Source organism: Chrysemys picta, chromosome 3 (assembly GCF_011386835.1).
Source record: "Chrysemys picta bellii isolate R12L10 chromosome 3, ASM1138683v2, whole genome shotgun sequence".
In the NCBI taxonomy this organism is placed as follows: Eukaryota; Metazoa; Chordata; order Testudines; family Emydidae; genus Chrysemys; species Chrysemys picta.
The window spans coordinates 20963469-20979400 of record NC_088793.1 but is presented as its reverse complement, the minus strand read 5'-3'; the positions used below and the strand labels follow the sequence as shown (position 1 = coordinate 20979400).

General features: G+C 44.7%; 1 protein-coding gene across 4 annotated transcripts in view; it reads right to left on the bottom strand.

The window, feature by feature from the left end:
- The window catches only part of ATAD2B (ATPase family AAA domain containing 2B), a 155858-nt gene that overhangs the window by 55148 nt on the left and 84778 nt on the right, over positions 1-15932 (bottom strand). For 3 of the 4 annotated variants that reach the window (XR_006174082.2, XM_008163069.4, XM_065587599.1), the window contains exons 18-22: positions 15689-15875; positions 12434-12619; positions 5740-5875; positions 5207-5403; positions 2844-3003 (exon numbers count right to left, since the gene is read on the bottom strand). Coding sequence is in view for 3 of the 4 variants with exons in the window: in XM_008163069.4 (XP_008161291.2) it covers positions 2844-3003; positions 5207-5403; positions 5740-5875; positions 12434-12619; positions 15689-15875 (866 nt within the window). In the remaining variant the exon portion in view is untranslated. The remainder of the gene's footprint in view (positions 1-2843; positions 3004-5206; positions 5404-5739; positions 5876-12433; positions 12620-15688; positions 15876-15932) is intronic. The other variant, XM_008163070.4, reaches the window with a different exon arrangement.

Below are 15932 nucleotides of genomic sequence, written 5' to 3'. Positions count from 1 at the left end.
TCTTCCTAAGTTCTAGGACTTAAAAATATCCACTAACTGGTGCATGTTTTCCTGCACCAATTCGGCCTGTATATCTATGGCCAATGCCAATCATCTAAGGATGTCCTCCTGTGCCTGAAAGTGTTCAGCCCTGGAGAGGAAGCATCTGTTACCATGGTGTCATCTGGTGATGAGGAAGATGAAGGAAGAGGTGTCACTGGCCTCTCTGGATGCAGTACCAGACCTTGCACCTGTTCTGAGGTAGTGTCCTCCACCTGAATCTGCAATGTAGGTGGCTGGGGAGGTGATGCCATGGGTGGGTTGGGTGCTCTTGCCCGGAAGTGGGTTGAAGGTCAGGACCTTAAGAAATAAGGAACATCCTATGGATACCCAGGCCACTGTGGATAGGGATAAGGCATCAGTGGCCAGTAGGCATTGGGCCAAGAGCCTGTCTCTGCTGCGGGAAGAGTCATGGATGAGAAAGGGGTCAGGATGAGAAAGGGGTTCTCAACTGTCTTTTAGACTGGGAGGGAGGACCTCAAGCTTGACTACGATGAATTCGCAAAATCATCCACAGGTAATGGGGGAGCAACCCCTGGCAGAGCAAGATAGAGTCCAGCCTCATCAGAGTTCCAATGTGCTGGTTGCATCAGCCCCAAGGCTGACAGAGAAGTTGGTGCCCTGAAGGACTGGCAAGGGCAATGCATTCTCATTTGGTACCAATGCCAAAAAAGGCACAGACACTGGTGTCAGTACTGATCCAGTAATGACACAGTCTGCACCATGACGACTATTGGTGCCACAGATGACTGCTGTGCTAACGAATCCCTCAGCACCGGTACCAGCGCCAGCCTCAATTATGTACTCAATCTGATATGCACTGCTGAGGGCAGTGTTGGCAGCTGAGATACCTGTGGAGTTAACCTACTGATGGCTGATGAAGTCGCAGCACCTGAATATTCCCAGACAATTGGAGAATGAGGATCCAAAAGGCAACGCACATCTGACATTGCCTGATATGTCAAAGGACTGGATAGCACTGGTGCCAATGTCACTGGTACCAGACTCAGCAGACATCCCATGGACAGAGCCAGAGTCGACGGTACAGCCCCAAACTAATGTTGCCTTGGTACTGGAGAGCAGGTAGAAGGGCCAGTTCCATCACGTGTACCTGAAGAGTCATGGTGCCAGCCTGCACTGATTCTGGCAGAGGAGGACTCTCTCCAAGTTCTGGAGTGGCCATGGTCTGTTTTATTGGTCATTTTCTCAGAGGCCCAAGGGAGATGAATGATCCCTCTTCCTCCTAGAGGAGGCCTCAGAGTCTGACAGAGGAACATCGTCTTGTTATGGTTATGATGTTGGCTGAGGAGGCAATACTGTGCCTGGTGCCAACCAGGACTCATGGCATGCTGCATCAGGTGCTGCTTGAGATTCAAAGTCCCTTGATACCTGCATTCTTAAACGATTTGCAAATAGAGTACCTTTCCTTAATGTTCCCCTCTCTAAACACTACACATGAGGATCACTATTAGGAACAGCCACCCCACACGCCAGACAGAGCTTAAATCCTGGTGAAGGCATTCCACCTGAAAAAACACAGCTACTCAACCTAACTTTTCTAACTAAGGCACTACTAGATAACTGAGTATTATGACTATTTACAACAAAATTTCAGAAGAATGAAACACAAAATCCGAGTCAAGAAACACCCCACAAACTCCAGCTCAAGCTGAGGGCAGTGAGAAGGAATGGGGGGGGGGGGGGGGGGAGAGAGGGAGAGAAAGAGGGTCAGAGCAGCAGTATCCTTAATAGTCATATGAGGGGCCATAAAGAAAAGGTGCAAGCACCGGCCCTATGGCTACTGCTAGGCAAACTTTTCTGGCTTTGATGCACTGGACACATGCATACCTGAGTGGAACATATCTGCAACCACTCAAAGAACTATTTCTTGTTTTGTCTCATGGTATTTAATGAAAACCTTTTAATTCACTGTCTTCATTTGATGATAGGATCAGTTTTCCATTCTTCACACTATACTAACAAATGCTTTAAAGGGGCATTTTCTTTTTCATTTTAAAACCTGACTTGAGCTTTCGGAAGCTGTCAGATCAAACGCTTATTTAGCAACATCCATCTTCCCAATGCACAATAATGCATTCTTTACAACAAATACAGAGGATGACATTTCCCATATCTGCAGGTGGACAGCCTTCACACTAATGTCCTCTTGTAGTTTTGTTTTAATTGGAAACAGCCACATGAAAAACTGCCACTTAAATACATTTGCAAGACAATTCTTCCCTAATCAACTAAAACAGACCTCTTTGTTTGGGATTAGTTCTGCTCCTTTCCCCACCTCCAGGGGTGAGTTCTTAATTTAGTGGATGAATTTGGTCCTCATGAAAGTGACGATCACAGCTGGAGGCAAATGCTTAGCATGGCAAGGTGCTATGCAGGATTCTCCATATAGCTCTGCCAAATTATGTGATGGTTTTATTATGTGGACAGATGTCCCCTGAAGACCAAGAAGCAACTTCCAAATTTATTTTCACTTCGGACCTACTCAATATTGGAACCTGATTTACCAGAAGTGAATGTTAAGTGAATTGTAAGTGCTTTAGCCCTACTTTGCTTACTAGTCCCTGCACACTCACTGAACTACATAGCTCCTAGAATTTTTCACTTAAATTCTAACTGTCCACTTAAGAGTCTCTCAGAATATTAAAAACACAGACCTTCAGGGAAAAATTACTTGTTTAGCTAATTTATAACACAGTATGAAGTTTGATTTGATGCCTGAATAATCATACACATGATTAAACAACTATTTTTCAAATTTAGGTAGACCAAAACTATTTCCTTACCTCCAGGGTCTTTGTCTGGATTATATTCCAATGCATTGCTACAGATGAGATCAATATCTGTTAGGAAATCCTTGGCAGTCAAATAGTTGTGTTTATCAATTTTGGTTATTACTGTTGACAGGTCCATTGGTTCTTTGATAACTTCAAGATAATCTGAAACCTACAATCAAACAGCATACTGAAGTGACACAGGGCCTTATGCATTTCATCGGCACACTTTCCCACGTTACACACATATTTATGCAGCATACTTAGTACTAATTAAGAAATGTGCCAGTTCAACATTTTGAGCATTCTCATTTTCAACACATCTTTAATTCAAACATTTTAAACACAGAAATTGAAATTATAGTGCTGGTGTTAGACTGCTAAAGTTATAGTTCCTTCAGAGAATCAATGATACGTCTAATTTTCAGAGCAAACCAAATTGGTGCTGCAATTAAAGCCTCTTTGATATTATTATTGTCCTGAACATGAAAAATAGTGGCCCTACCCCCACACAAAGCAGAACTGTGAAACTGTTTCTCCATTCTCCATTTTTTGTTAGTTTAAGTAGTCAAATCATTAATCTTTAAAAATAATTTTCTGGAAAACATTTGCAATAATAATATGTATGAACACCAAATCTAATTTCGCCACCATGGACTTTACAGCAGGGCTTTCTCAGAAGAAGGCCCCTTGTCTGTGGAGTTCACTGCCTTCTATGGTGCACCTCATCATGGGTTCAGCAGCCCTCCAGGCAGAGTGAAAGGTATTTAACTGAATTAACTGTATGACGGGGGGTTAACTCTTGGCAAGAGAAGATACCAACAGAGCTCTACTAACTGTAGCTCACTGAGATATGCATGTATTTATTATTTATTCTTTATTTCGATTAAAACAAAGTATGATTCTGCATGAGTGCTTCAACGTAATTAAGATTACAATCAATTTAAAATGTAGGTAGGCCTCAGTGTTTGTGTAGTCCTGAATATTTTTAAATCACCCATATATTAAGGTGATGGTTGCCAAAAAAAGGAAATACATTTAGATCAAACTGTAATGGCTCCAGAGGAATAATTTTTGATTAACCAGGTAAACATGCATTTTTAGAAGTTCCAACAAAAAATATATCACAACATAAATCTTAGATTAAGATCATACTTCAATGTCATATACAATACCTATCTACTGGCTAAATGCTTAAACATATATTTAAAGTGCATTTTCTATTCTGAACAGGCAGTAAAAATGGCATCCCCAAATGTAAACTGTCCAGTTTGCAAGTAGAATGATATTTTTCTAAACAGAGGCCCCTGTTAACTCATCCTGGGATCTAAAAGTCAACCTGTATTTTTTCAAGTGTATCACCACCAGTAATAGAATCTTCATGTGAAACTGCAAATTTATATAGCAGATTAGTTAAATAAGAAAAGGAGGTCTTCTCGTTAAGGCACTAGGGACTGGGACTTGAGAGATCTGGGATTAATTCCTAGCACTGTCACAGATTTTGTATAACCCTTTGGCAAATCACTAAATCTCATCTGTGTCAATTCCCCATCTATAAAATGAAGATGATAATATTCCTTCTGCATAGTTGAAGAGAATAGTTCATAGTTTTTTAACAAACAAGTTAAGTTACAAATAATGTTCAAATACTGCATCTGGCTTGAAGCTGGTGGAGGACTGGATGGGGCCTCACATAAATGCCTGTTAACTCTGCATGTAATTTAAAGTGCAGTTCTTCTCTAAAAAATTACACTAAAAATGACATTGCAGGGTCCCATTTTAATTGTCTCTCAATGACTTACAGAATGAATGTTCAGATTGGAAGTAGAAGAGTGTTTTTTCTTACTGCCATCCCTACAAAGTTAGTCTTCTATCTGAAAGCCAAGCTAGGCTCTCTCCTTTTCACACACCAGCACAGTAATAGACTTGCAGGCCAAATGATGCCCTCAGTTATAACTGCAACCCCACTATCTTCCAATTATGTCCTTCAACAGTAAGAGCTAATTTTTGTTAATTAAAGAAAGCAAATACAATTCCAAATACATCCTGGTAGCAGATTTGATGAATAAGGTGCTACCATTTTTATAATGCTGATTTTCAGAGTGGAAAAGCACTTTAAACTGACTAGTATAGGCTAGAGTAATGAAAGTTTCTCTGCTGAACCAGTAGTGTGTCCAAGAATATGCTTCTGATCACTCACACTGTGGTACAGAAGGTTCTGACTAAGCCACCAGTTGATTACTGATGGGCAGAATTGGCTAGGTCATGGATAGCAAGGATATCTGGGATATTAATCTATCCATGCCCTTTTTAATTAATAGTATTTTTTTTCTAATAGGTTCAACTTCATTTTTTGCACGTTACTGAAACAAGACCTCTTCAATATCCACCGGTTTGCTGAAGATGTTAAAGCGTTTGTCTGTGGCCAGCCTCTTGGTAACATCCCTGAGAAACAACCGCAGTTCTCTCAATGTGTTCTCCTCCTGGTCCTCCATTCGTTGCTTTTCTGTTTCTGAGAGCTGGCGGGGAGGAGACGGTAATGCAAGAGGAAGAACTTCCAGAGCACAAAGAGCTAGGGAAGAAAGCAGGAAAAAGTCAGAAAGTAGTATTAGTAGTAAGAGGGAATTGTAGGATTACACCTTTCTGGACTTTCACAATGCATTTAATCAAGGGGGGGGGGGGGGATTTCCCATTTTCCTTCCGACTTTTCAACCTTCACCATTTAACCACCTTCCCATCTCACTCAGTATAATAGAAACAAGCGAGTTCTGCACATTGATAAACTGGCAGTTAGGGTCATGAACAACTGAATTTCCCAAAACCATTTAAAAAGAAAAACATTTTACAGTACAAAACTTTATTCAAACAGATTCTCACACTCCCGTGGCTTTATTGTAAAGTAGCTTACCAGCCTGTTTCCTTTTGGGAGGGGGCATTGATGCCTGATTAAGAATTAACTCCTGGAAAAATCTCAATCTGTCTTCTTCACTTGGTCTTTGAATATAAAAAACCTCTTCATACTGGATTCTAAAGATACACTTCACCTGCCAGAAAACAATGTCATGAAAAGTCAAAGGATTCAACTTGTTCTTGAACTATTTGATCAATGTATATTTTAAATACAGAGGATCAACTTTTCAAAAGACACAAACTGGCCGTACCTGAGAAGTTACCGAACCATTTCCAAAGAAGCACAACGTCCAAGGAAAAAAACGGTTACCTACCCTTTTCGTAACTGTTGTTCTTCGAGATGTGTTGTTCACATCCATTACACCTTAGGTGTGCGCTGCGCTGCGTGCACGGACGTCGGAAACTTTTTCCCGCAGCGGCTCCCATCGGGCCAGCAGGGGTCCCCGCCCTCCGCCAGAGTGGCGCTCCACTCTAGAATATATATATATATACACACACCTGCTGACCCGACCCTCCCTCGGTTCCTTCTTGCCGGTGACTCCAACAGAGGGGAAGGAGGGTGGGAAGTGTAATGGACGTGAAAAACACATCTCGAAGAACTACAGTTACGAAAAGGTAGGCCGGCCTTTCATTCTGTCCGCAATCACAATGAACAGTTGTGTCGACTTACGAAATGGCCTGGTCCATTCCAGATAGAACGCCAGGGCCCTACGGACATCGAGGGTATGCAGGCTGCGGTGGCTCGGGTCCGTATGGGGTTTGGGGAAGAACGCTGGTAAACAAATGTCCTGCCCCATATGAAATTGCAAGACCACTTCAGGGAGGAATTTGGGGTGCGGTCTCAGCTGCACCTTGTCGTTAAAAAAAAAAAAAAAAAAAAACTGTATATGGAGGTTCCGAAGTGAGGGCTCTCAACTCCGACACCCTCCTAGCTGATGTAATGGCCACCAGAAACGCTACCTTCCATGAGAGGTGCATGAGAGAGCAAGAGGCTGGGATTCAAAGGGTGGTCCCATGAGCTTAGTTAAGACCAGGTTAAGGTTCCATGTAGGGACCGGCGGGCGTGAGTAGGGGAACATCCTTTCTAGACCCTTGAGAAATCCGACTACTGTGGGGTTGGAAAATACCGAATGCCCCAACTCTCCCGGGTGGAACGCCGATATGGCGGCCAGATGCACTTTAATTGAGGAGGGGGCAAGCCCTTGATGTTTGAGGTGCAGCAAGTAGTCCAGTATTGATGGGATGGAGGCCTGCAGAGGCTGTATGTGATTAGGCTCGCACGAGTGGAAGAACCTGTTCCATTTGGCAAGGTAAGTCGCTCTTGTGGTGGGCTTCCTACTATCAAGGAGAATTTGTTGGGCTTGGTGGGAGCACCTATTCTCCATAGCATTTAACCACAGAGATTCCACACCGTGAGATGTAGTGACGGTAGGTTCGAGTGGAGTAGGCGACCCTGGTCCTGTGTGATGAGGTCTCGGTGCAGGGGTAGGGCAATCGGGGTGGTCAATGACCGTTCCAGCAGGGTTGTAAAGCAACGCTGGCACGGCCACGCCGGTGCGATGAGGATAATCACCGCTTTGTCCCTGTGGGTCTTGAGCAGGACCCTGTGGATGAGCGGGAAGGCATACTTCAGGCTCCCGCCCCACTGAATCGCTAAGGCACTGCCAATGAGCCCGGGCTGAAGTTCTGGAATGAACAAAACCGAGGGCATTGGCTGTTGTCCTTGGTGGCGAAGAGATCCACCTGGGGAAAACCTCACCTCCGGAAGCTTGAATGCAGGACGTCCTTTCTTAACGTCCATTCGTGCATGTGATACGACCTGCTGAGGCAGTCTGCTAACCTGTTTTGAACCCCCGGAAGATATGTTGCCATCAATTGGACTAAGTGGGCTATACAGAAGTCCCATAGGAGGAGCGCCTCGTGACAGAGGGGAGAGGAGCGGGCCCCGCCCTGCTTGTTTATGTAGAACATGGCGGTAGTGTTGTCCGTCAGAACGGTCATGCTGTGGCCTTCTATGGTAGCGTGAAAGGTCTGGCAGGTGAGGCGAACCGCCCTTAACTCCTTCACATTGATGTGGAGCAACTTTTCCTCCCTGGACCATAAGCCCTGCATTCGTAGGTCCCTTAAGTGTGCCCCCCAGCCCAGGTCTGACGCATCTGTTACTAACGTCAGGGTGGGCTGTGGTGTAGTGAAGGGGACCCCTTCGCAAACTTGCTGTTGATCGAGCCACCAGTGGAGGGAGTTCGAGACCCGAACTGGGATTGTCACTACAAGGTCCAAGGGGTCTCTGCTGGAGCGATACGTTTGGGCTAGCCACAGCTGTAACAGTCTGAGTCTCAGGCGGGATGTTTGACTACCTGTGTGCAAGCCGCCATGTGCCCCAGGAGTTGCATACAGCACCTGGCTGTGGTTGTGGGAAATTGCTGAATGGAGATTACAGCTCTTTGAATGGCCAGGAACCTGGGAACTGGAAGACTTGCTCGTGCCTCCACCGAGTCTAGGACTGCTCCTATGAAGTCTAGTCTTGGTGTGGGGATCAGTGAGGACTTGGGCACATTGACCAAGAGACCGAGCTTGTGGAACACATGTAACGCCAGTGTCACATGGGAGCAAACCTCGTACGCTGACCTGCTTGCGAGGAGCCAGTCGTCCAAGTATGAGTATACCCGCATCTTTCTTTTTCGAAGAAAGGCTGCCACCATGGACATGCATTTCGTGAACACTCGAGGGGCTGTTGCCAGGCCGAAGGGCAAGACCGTAAATTGGAAATGGTGAAACGCAGGAACCGCCAGTGAGCGGGGCGGATGGCGATGTGAAAGTACGCATCTTTCATATCGAGGGCAGCGTACCAATCCCCTGGATCCAGGGATGGGATAATAGCGCTAAGAATTTGTTTAGTTTGCGAAGGTCCAAAATGGGGCAGATACCCCCTTTTGCTTTGGGGATAAGGAAATATCTGGAGTAGAACCCTTTTCCTCTTAGGTTCTGGAGGGACTTCTTCCACCGCCCCTGCCCTGAGGAGGACCTGCACCTCCTGCATAAGGAGTTGCTCATGACAGAGGTCCCTGAAGAGGGACGAGGAGGAGAGGTAGGGAGGAGGTAGGGGGCGAGGAGAACTGAAAAGCGTATCCCACATCCACCGTGTGAAGGACCCAACGGTCCGATGTTATATGGGACCAAGCACAGTAGAAATGGGACAAACGGTCCCTGAAATATATGGGAGGATCCAGTGTGAGGGTCGGTACGCTGTCATCGATCGCAACTTCAAAATCCTTGTTTGTTGCCAGGTTGCAGCTTGCCCTGGCCTTGGTTTTGGTTAGGCGTGTTGTTTCGCCTGTTGTCTCTGCCCCCTTCTGCAGTACGGTTCCTGCCTTGGGCGAGGGTGGTACTGCCTCTGCTGCGGCGGTTGGGGCTTAAAGGGCTTCCTCTGTGTTGCTGGAGTGTGCATTCCCGACAACTTGAGGGTCGCTCGGGAGTCTTTGAGGCTATGCAGCCTGGCATCCGTTTGGTCTGAGAACAAGCCTGACCCTTCGAACGGGAGGTCTTGTAAGGTGTTTTGCACCTCTGGTGAAAGGCCTGAAGCCTGTAACCACGCTGAGCACCTCATCACCACCTCTGATGTGATTGTCCTGGCAGCTGCGTCCGCAGAGTCAAGGGAGGCCTGCAGAGAGGTTTTGGCCACCGCCTTCCCTTTGTCCATGATGACTGCAAACTCGGGTTGCGAGCCCTGAGGCAAGTCCTTAAACTTGGAGACTGATGCCCAAGAATTGAAATTGTGCCTGTTCAGGATCGCTTGCTGATTAGCGATCCTTAATTGGAGGCCCCCGGACGAGTACACCTTTCTACCAAACAAGTCCAAGCACTTTGCCTCCTTGGCCTTGGGGGCCGGGGCTTGTTGGCCATGTCGCTCTCATTCGTTGACCGCGGATACGATCAGCGAACAAGGTGTAAGGTGACAAAAGAGGCAGTTGAACCCTTTGGAGGGGGTGAAGTACTTCCTCCCTATGCCCTTTGGAGTTGGTGCACTGGAGGCCGGTGTTTGCCATACTGTCTTATAATTAGACTATCATTTTTATGAGTGGGTGTGCAATTCTGGAGGAGCCTTTAGGGCTTAGGATGTCTACCAGGGGATCCTCCTGCTCTACCATCTCCTCCACCTGTAAACCCAAATTGAGGGCTACTCGGCGGAGTAGTTCCTGGTGCACCCGATGGTCAGTCGGGGGAGGGCCTGATACTGCCGTGCCCGCCACGGCTTCATCTGGCGAGGAAGAAGAAGTTAGAGCCTTCTGTGCTTCCTCCTCTAGCCCTTGCTGCATCTCCTCACCGGCTGGGAGCTCCTCTGGAGTCTGTCCAGCTGAGCGGGCCTGAGACGGTACCAGGCTCGGTGCCGTGTCGGCTCTCTCTTGCTCCGGTGGTCTGGAGACCATGGTCTCCTTGTGAGAGGAGAGGCGCCCCTGCGGGGAGCGGGACCGGTGTCCTGAGAGGCCAGATCTCGAGGCCCTGGATGGGGGGCCTTGGTGCTGGTGGTAGGCCCATGGAGTCCAGAATGGCCACTGTCCTGGCGTGCCCCACTGTGGGTGCCAAGGGGCTTGGTGCTGCTGGCTGGTGCCCTGTGGGTATATCTGCTGGAATGGCCCGAGTGACTCAGAAACCACGGACGGTGACCTTGAGGGTCACGGCGGTGCCGTGGAACGGTGCCGGTCCGGGCCGGAGAGCGGCACTTTCTTGACTGGGACCGGGATTAGGAATGGTGCCTTTTCGACCCGGACCGGTGCCCTTGGGACCGGGAACGACTGCTAGTGGTCGGTCTCGGGGATCGCGTGACTGAAAAGTCCCGGTGCCTGTTCGGATAAGGAGCCGGGGAACGCTGGACCGGTGCCGGGCGTTTGCTAGGGCAAGACGCCTGTGAAGCTCTCTGTGCCGAGCGTAGCCGGGAGTCCACCGAGGCAGAGCTCGACCGGGACCGGCGCCGTGAACGGTGCCGAGATGGTGACTTTGATGGGCGCACCATTGCCGGTTTGCCTCTGGATGGTAGTCTCGGTGTCAGCCCCGGATGCTTGTCTTTGGCCTGGAGGGGGCTCTCCACGAACAATTCGATGAGGTCCCTTGCTGCCTCAAACGTGTCCGGCGTGGAGGGCTGTTCCAAAAGCTCCTCCTGCCCTTCCTCCTCACTCGAGGCGCTTATCCCGGGGCTCGACGGGCCTTTCGGCGCCAGAGCCACTGGCACCGGGATCTGTCCTGGGGCAGCAATGCCCTTTAGCGCACTCGAGTCCTTCACAGGCGCTACCTTTTTATGTGGGGAGCGCCCTCGGGCCTTGGGTTGGCCCTTTTGATTTGGTCGGCGAAGACGACCGGTGCCGGGGGCGGTCCTGTTGTTTTGGTGCTGTAGGCTTAGGGGGCCCCACCGGTGCAGGATCACGAACTGATGCCGGGGCACTCCGCACCGAGGCTGACGGTGCCACGGTCGGATGAGTCGAAGTGGAGGGCTGTAATGCAGCCTCCATGAGTAGCTGTTTAAGCTGAAAGTCTCTCTTTTTCTTAGTTCTGGGCTTGAAAGCCTTACAGATCTTGCAGCGCTCTTTCTGGTGCAATTCCCCAAGGCAACGGAGACACGAGTTGTGGGGATCGCTAATCGGCATAGGCTTGCGGCACATGGTACAAGCCTTGAAGGCTTGGGCGTGTGGTATGCCCCGCCGCCCAGGGCCGGTGTCGGAATTTAGCCAAACACCTAAAACAAAGGAGCTTAACTATCTTCTAACAAACTGCTAACTACTAATATTAACTGATAACTATTAACGCTAAGGGACACTCTCAGGCAAGAGATAAGAGTTGTTCCAATGCCGTCACGGACAGTAAGAAGGAACTGAGGGAGAGTCGGGTCAGCAGGTGTATATATATGCTAGAGCGGGGCGCCGCTCTGGCGGGGGGGGACCCCTGCCGGCCCGATGGGAGCCTCTGAGGGAAAAAGTTTTCGATGTCCGTGCATGCGACTCGCACACACCTAATGTGTAATGGACGTGAACAATCACTCAAAGAAGAAAATTAATAATCTGGAATGGTTATTCAAGTTTCCACAACATGCAAGTTAAAGAGGCAGTGCAGCTACAGTTGCTACTGCAATGATAGGAGGAGGAGAAAGAGAAAATTAGAAAAGAAAATTGTATTAATACATTAAATTTTAAAACAACTAAAGCTACACTGCAGTCGCTGAGTCAAATTCTACTCTTTCTTACATTGCAATATAATCGAGACTAACTCCACTGACTTCAATGGGTTTTTCTGGAATTATACCAGTGTAACAGAGCAAAATCTAACACACAGTCTAGAATAGCGGGAGCTCCTTTATGGAGATCAAAGAAGATGGAGATCATTCTTAGTCGTAGAGGAAATACTGTCATTCAAATAAAGACAAAAGGATTTCAAGTTTGTTATTTCGGATGTTTTCTGTGCAGAAGATAATGTTTGCAAGAATTAGCACATATGAACTAACCTTAGACTTCATGTAAGGCAATTTTAGAGCTGAAATAAAATTAATTTAGCAATTTCAATGTGAGATATTTTAAAGTAAATTATAAGAACGATAGCATAAAGTTCTGGTTATGTACAGCTGTTCTATATTAAAGTGTCATATATTCTTAAAAAGAGACACACATTGGTAATGCTTCCACTCTCAAAAAATATGTAACACTCACCTCTTCAGGTAATTCACTATACATGGTTTCAGAGGTAGACAGCAGAAATATCGGAGAAAATGACGGTATGTCTTGCAGCAAAGTTAGAAAAGTAGCTCTCACAGTTTCACTGACAGCTTCCCACCAGTCACCAATATGAGGCATGTAAACAATACTTGGTACAGTTCTTCGAGCTTCACGAAAGATCTAGTAAAGAGAAACACTAGTATTTAAATTCAGAAATTAAGTATTACGACACACACAATAAAAAATGAAAACTTATGGGCTTAGGTAATGCCTCCTGGTGCCTTCAATAGACATCCTCTCATCAGCTTAATTAGCTCAAATTACAATAAAAATGCTTTCCATTCAAGTTTTTATGAATATATTGTTTGCTTCATCAAATTACTTTAAGCCAGTATGCAAAACAGCTACAGGTCATATAAGTCAACATCCTGTTTTAATAATCTATTATAACAAAGATCCAACAAGCAAACCACATGGAAAGTTAAACTGTACCACATTTTGCAGCAGAAGAGAAAAATGTGAAATGTCACAACAAATACAAGATGAAATGTCATACTAGCTTTTTAAGATTTGTAAGCACTATGCCGAGTCCATTAAGTAGCTTTGTTCTGGCTCAGGCACTTGTAAATACAGTGCACTGAGTTGGTTGCTGGTGGTTAACCAAATAGAATGTTTGACAGGAGGACTGACATTTTTCAAGAGCAAGGAAACATTTTAATTAATTAACTTTAAGTTTCGGGTTTGTTTATCTTAGAATTTTAGCAGCTTTGCTATTATTCCCCATGGCCTGCTATTTTTTCCTCGTAGGAGAATCAGTGTTCAGTGTATCTGTTACACCTCAAAATTTCACCCTCTATATCCCACTCTATGAGTACATAAAAACTCAGCTCAATTACCACTTCCCTTTGTCTCCTGGCAGCCCAGATATTCGGACATCATTATGATAGTAGAGCAAGAAATATTCCTCTAGTTTATTTTAACAAGTCCATATCTATTTGTAACTTTTTTTTAAACGTTCATTTTAATTCTGGTGGCAGATTCTTCAAGAACTCAAATTGTTTCTTCAGTTTGAGTTGTACTGCCCACAACAATTGCTACAAACTCTTTCAACTCCTTATCGGTGATTACTATTGATTCCATTCAGTTTGCCCAAAACACTTATAGAAAAGAATGACAACTTAAGGATTGTCTTTCTGGTCCTAAGTTTGACTCCAATCAGGAGTGAGAGATAAGGATGCCATTCCTTTTTTACAGTATTAGAGCTCTGAATCAGAATTTTGGCCTTACTTGTTTACTTCTTCCAGCCACGCCCTCTTTTAGGTGTTGAATGTGATATGTTAAAAATAAAGCTAACACACGTTACCACAACATAAATTTGTGATAACTCTGTGAAGCTTCTCTTCCACACAGCTGCTTGCTAACAGCATTATGGGACTCCAGCCTCACACAATTATTCACTAAACTGATAATGTGCGCACGGAGAGTTTAATGCAAAGAAAGACTTCAGTGGCCTTCTAGTGTAAGCCCACCATAATTGGCCTGTATATTTTGGCATACCAAAGGATCTGCCCTTAACAGTTAAAATTACAACAAAATAGTTAAGGTAGATACTATATATCATCAGAAATATTGCAATACAGGATTCTCTTAGGGTTTCTGGTTTAAAGATCATATATGAAATTTTAAATTTTTAAGCCAATAAATTCCAAGAAAAAAATGTTAAAAACAGAGTTAAGGCTGAGAATACATATGAGTAAGTTTAGGATTAAAAAAATCACATTATATTTTACCCTTATGTTACTAATACACTTTTAACATTAACCTTAATACTTTTAAACAATTTTTTTGTCTTGCATAGATCTAGATATAAAATGGAACCAGGCATAAGCAACTCTCAATGAAAAAACAGTATTCTTAAGGCATAAAAACATTTTAGTAATTAGACTTGATTTTTATGCTTCTTAGAAGAATGAGTAATATTTGTAATGAAAATTTCAAGAAAAAAGTCACGTTCGCCAGTTCTGGGTTATCTCATAAAAATACATTTATGATCATATCATACTGTATGTGCACATCTTCCGTAGTAGTAGGTCCTCAATCTTTATATCTTCCCTCCCTTCCCCCCACCTATTCACTTCTCACTTCCTTTCTTAATCTCAGTATCCTCTCCTTCATATCGATCTCCTCCTCATTCTTCTTTTCACACAGATGAATAAGGCGTCAACTAAATACCATTAACCCAAACTCCCAAACAGTGACTCTCAAACTTTTTAGGAACATAGGATGTAAATAATAAATCAGGCTGTTTTAAAAAGCTTTTATGAATACTTGTATGTGTTTATTTCCTTGTCAACGAAGACAGATTTCTGTGCATGCACAGTTCAAACAAACCTATAGAAACCAGTTTTCCTTGGAAGTTACAAGGTATTGCATGGCTATAATATAGTTGTGGTCGCATATGAGGATGGAAGTCCATTCTAATAGTCCCTTGCAAGTCTTCCTTTGGCAAGAATCAGTATAGGAGAATTTGGCCTTCTTAAATCCCTCAGAATTGCATCTTCCACCTCATTCGTGGTCAATCTCATGCTCCACTTCCTTCAACCTCAGGTCTATAAACTTTCTGTGAAAACAAATCTTCTTTTGCATGCTAAACATAACCCCACTATGGCAGTTTTGTTCTCACCTGATGCAAGACTGCAAATCTCCAGGACCATTCAAATATTTTCTCATTTGTGACAAAAATCAAATGAGCAGACATCAAGAATACACCATAACTTTTGATACTGAAAACTTTTGTTTACTCTCTTCAACAGTTTTTAACGGTTCGGTTCTGTTCCACATAGGAATGTTCAACACAGAATTGACTACATGTCTTAACTTAGTTGTCACACAGACATCCGGCTGCCCAAGCAGGACTTTGAGACAGATCTAACATATGACTTCTTAAGATATAGAACCTTCTGCTGTCACCCGCCTACCTAGACAGATAAAACTGTTTACCCAGTCAGTGTCATTGCCATCTACATGCAGCATCGGCAGAAAAATCAGAATTCCTAATTATAAAACTATAAAAACTTTAACAAAAGATTTTTAATGTTATCATATTAGAATCTTCCTCTGCGTTAGCTTGCAATGGCACATGTACATTGTCTTTTATCCAAAAGACCATAATTGTGTATATCATACTTTATTGGAAATAAGTTTGAATAAAAAACAGCTCTATGATGCTCAGATATTATGTAGACTCACCTGTGCACATGATTCTTCAGGTGTTTTGGCACTAACTGAATAAAGTGCTGGCAGATCTAGCCTGTGTACAGAGAATTTTTCAAGAGAGTGCAATAGTGCTGGAGCAAGGTGAGAAGTTTGACCAGAACCTCTCTCTCCTGATAGCAGTAATCTTGGCCTATAAGAGGTTGGCTGGTGGTAAGCTGACCTATAACAGAAGTAATATTTTAAAAATATCACCATGTATCATTATATAAACATATAT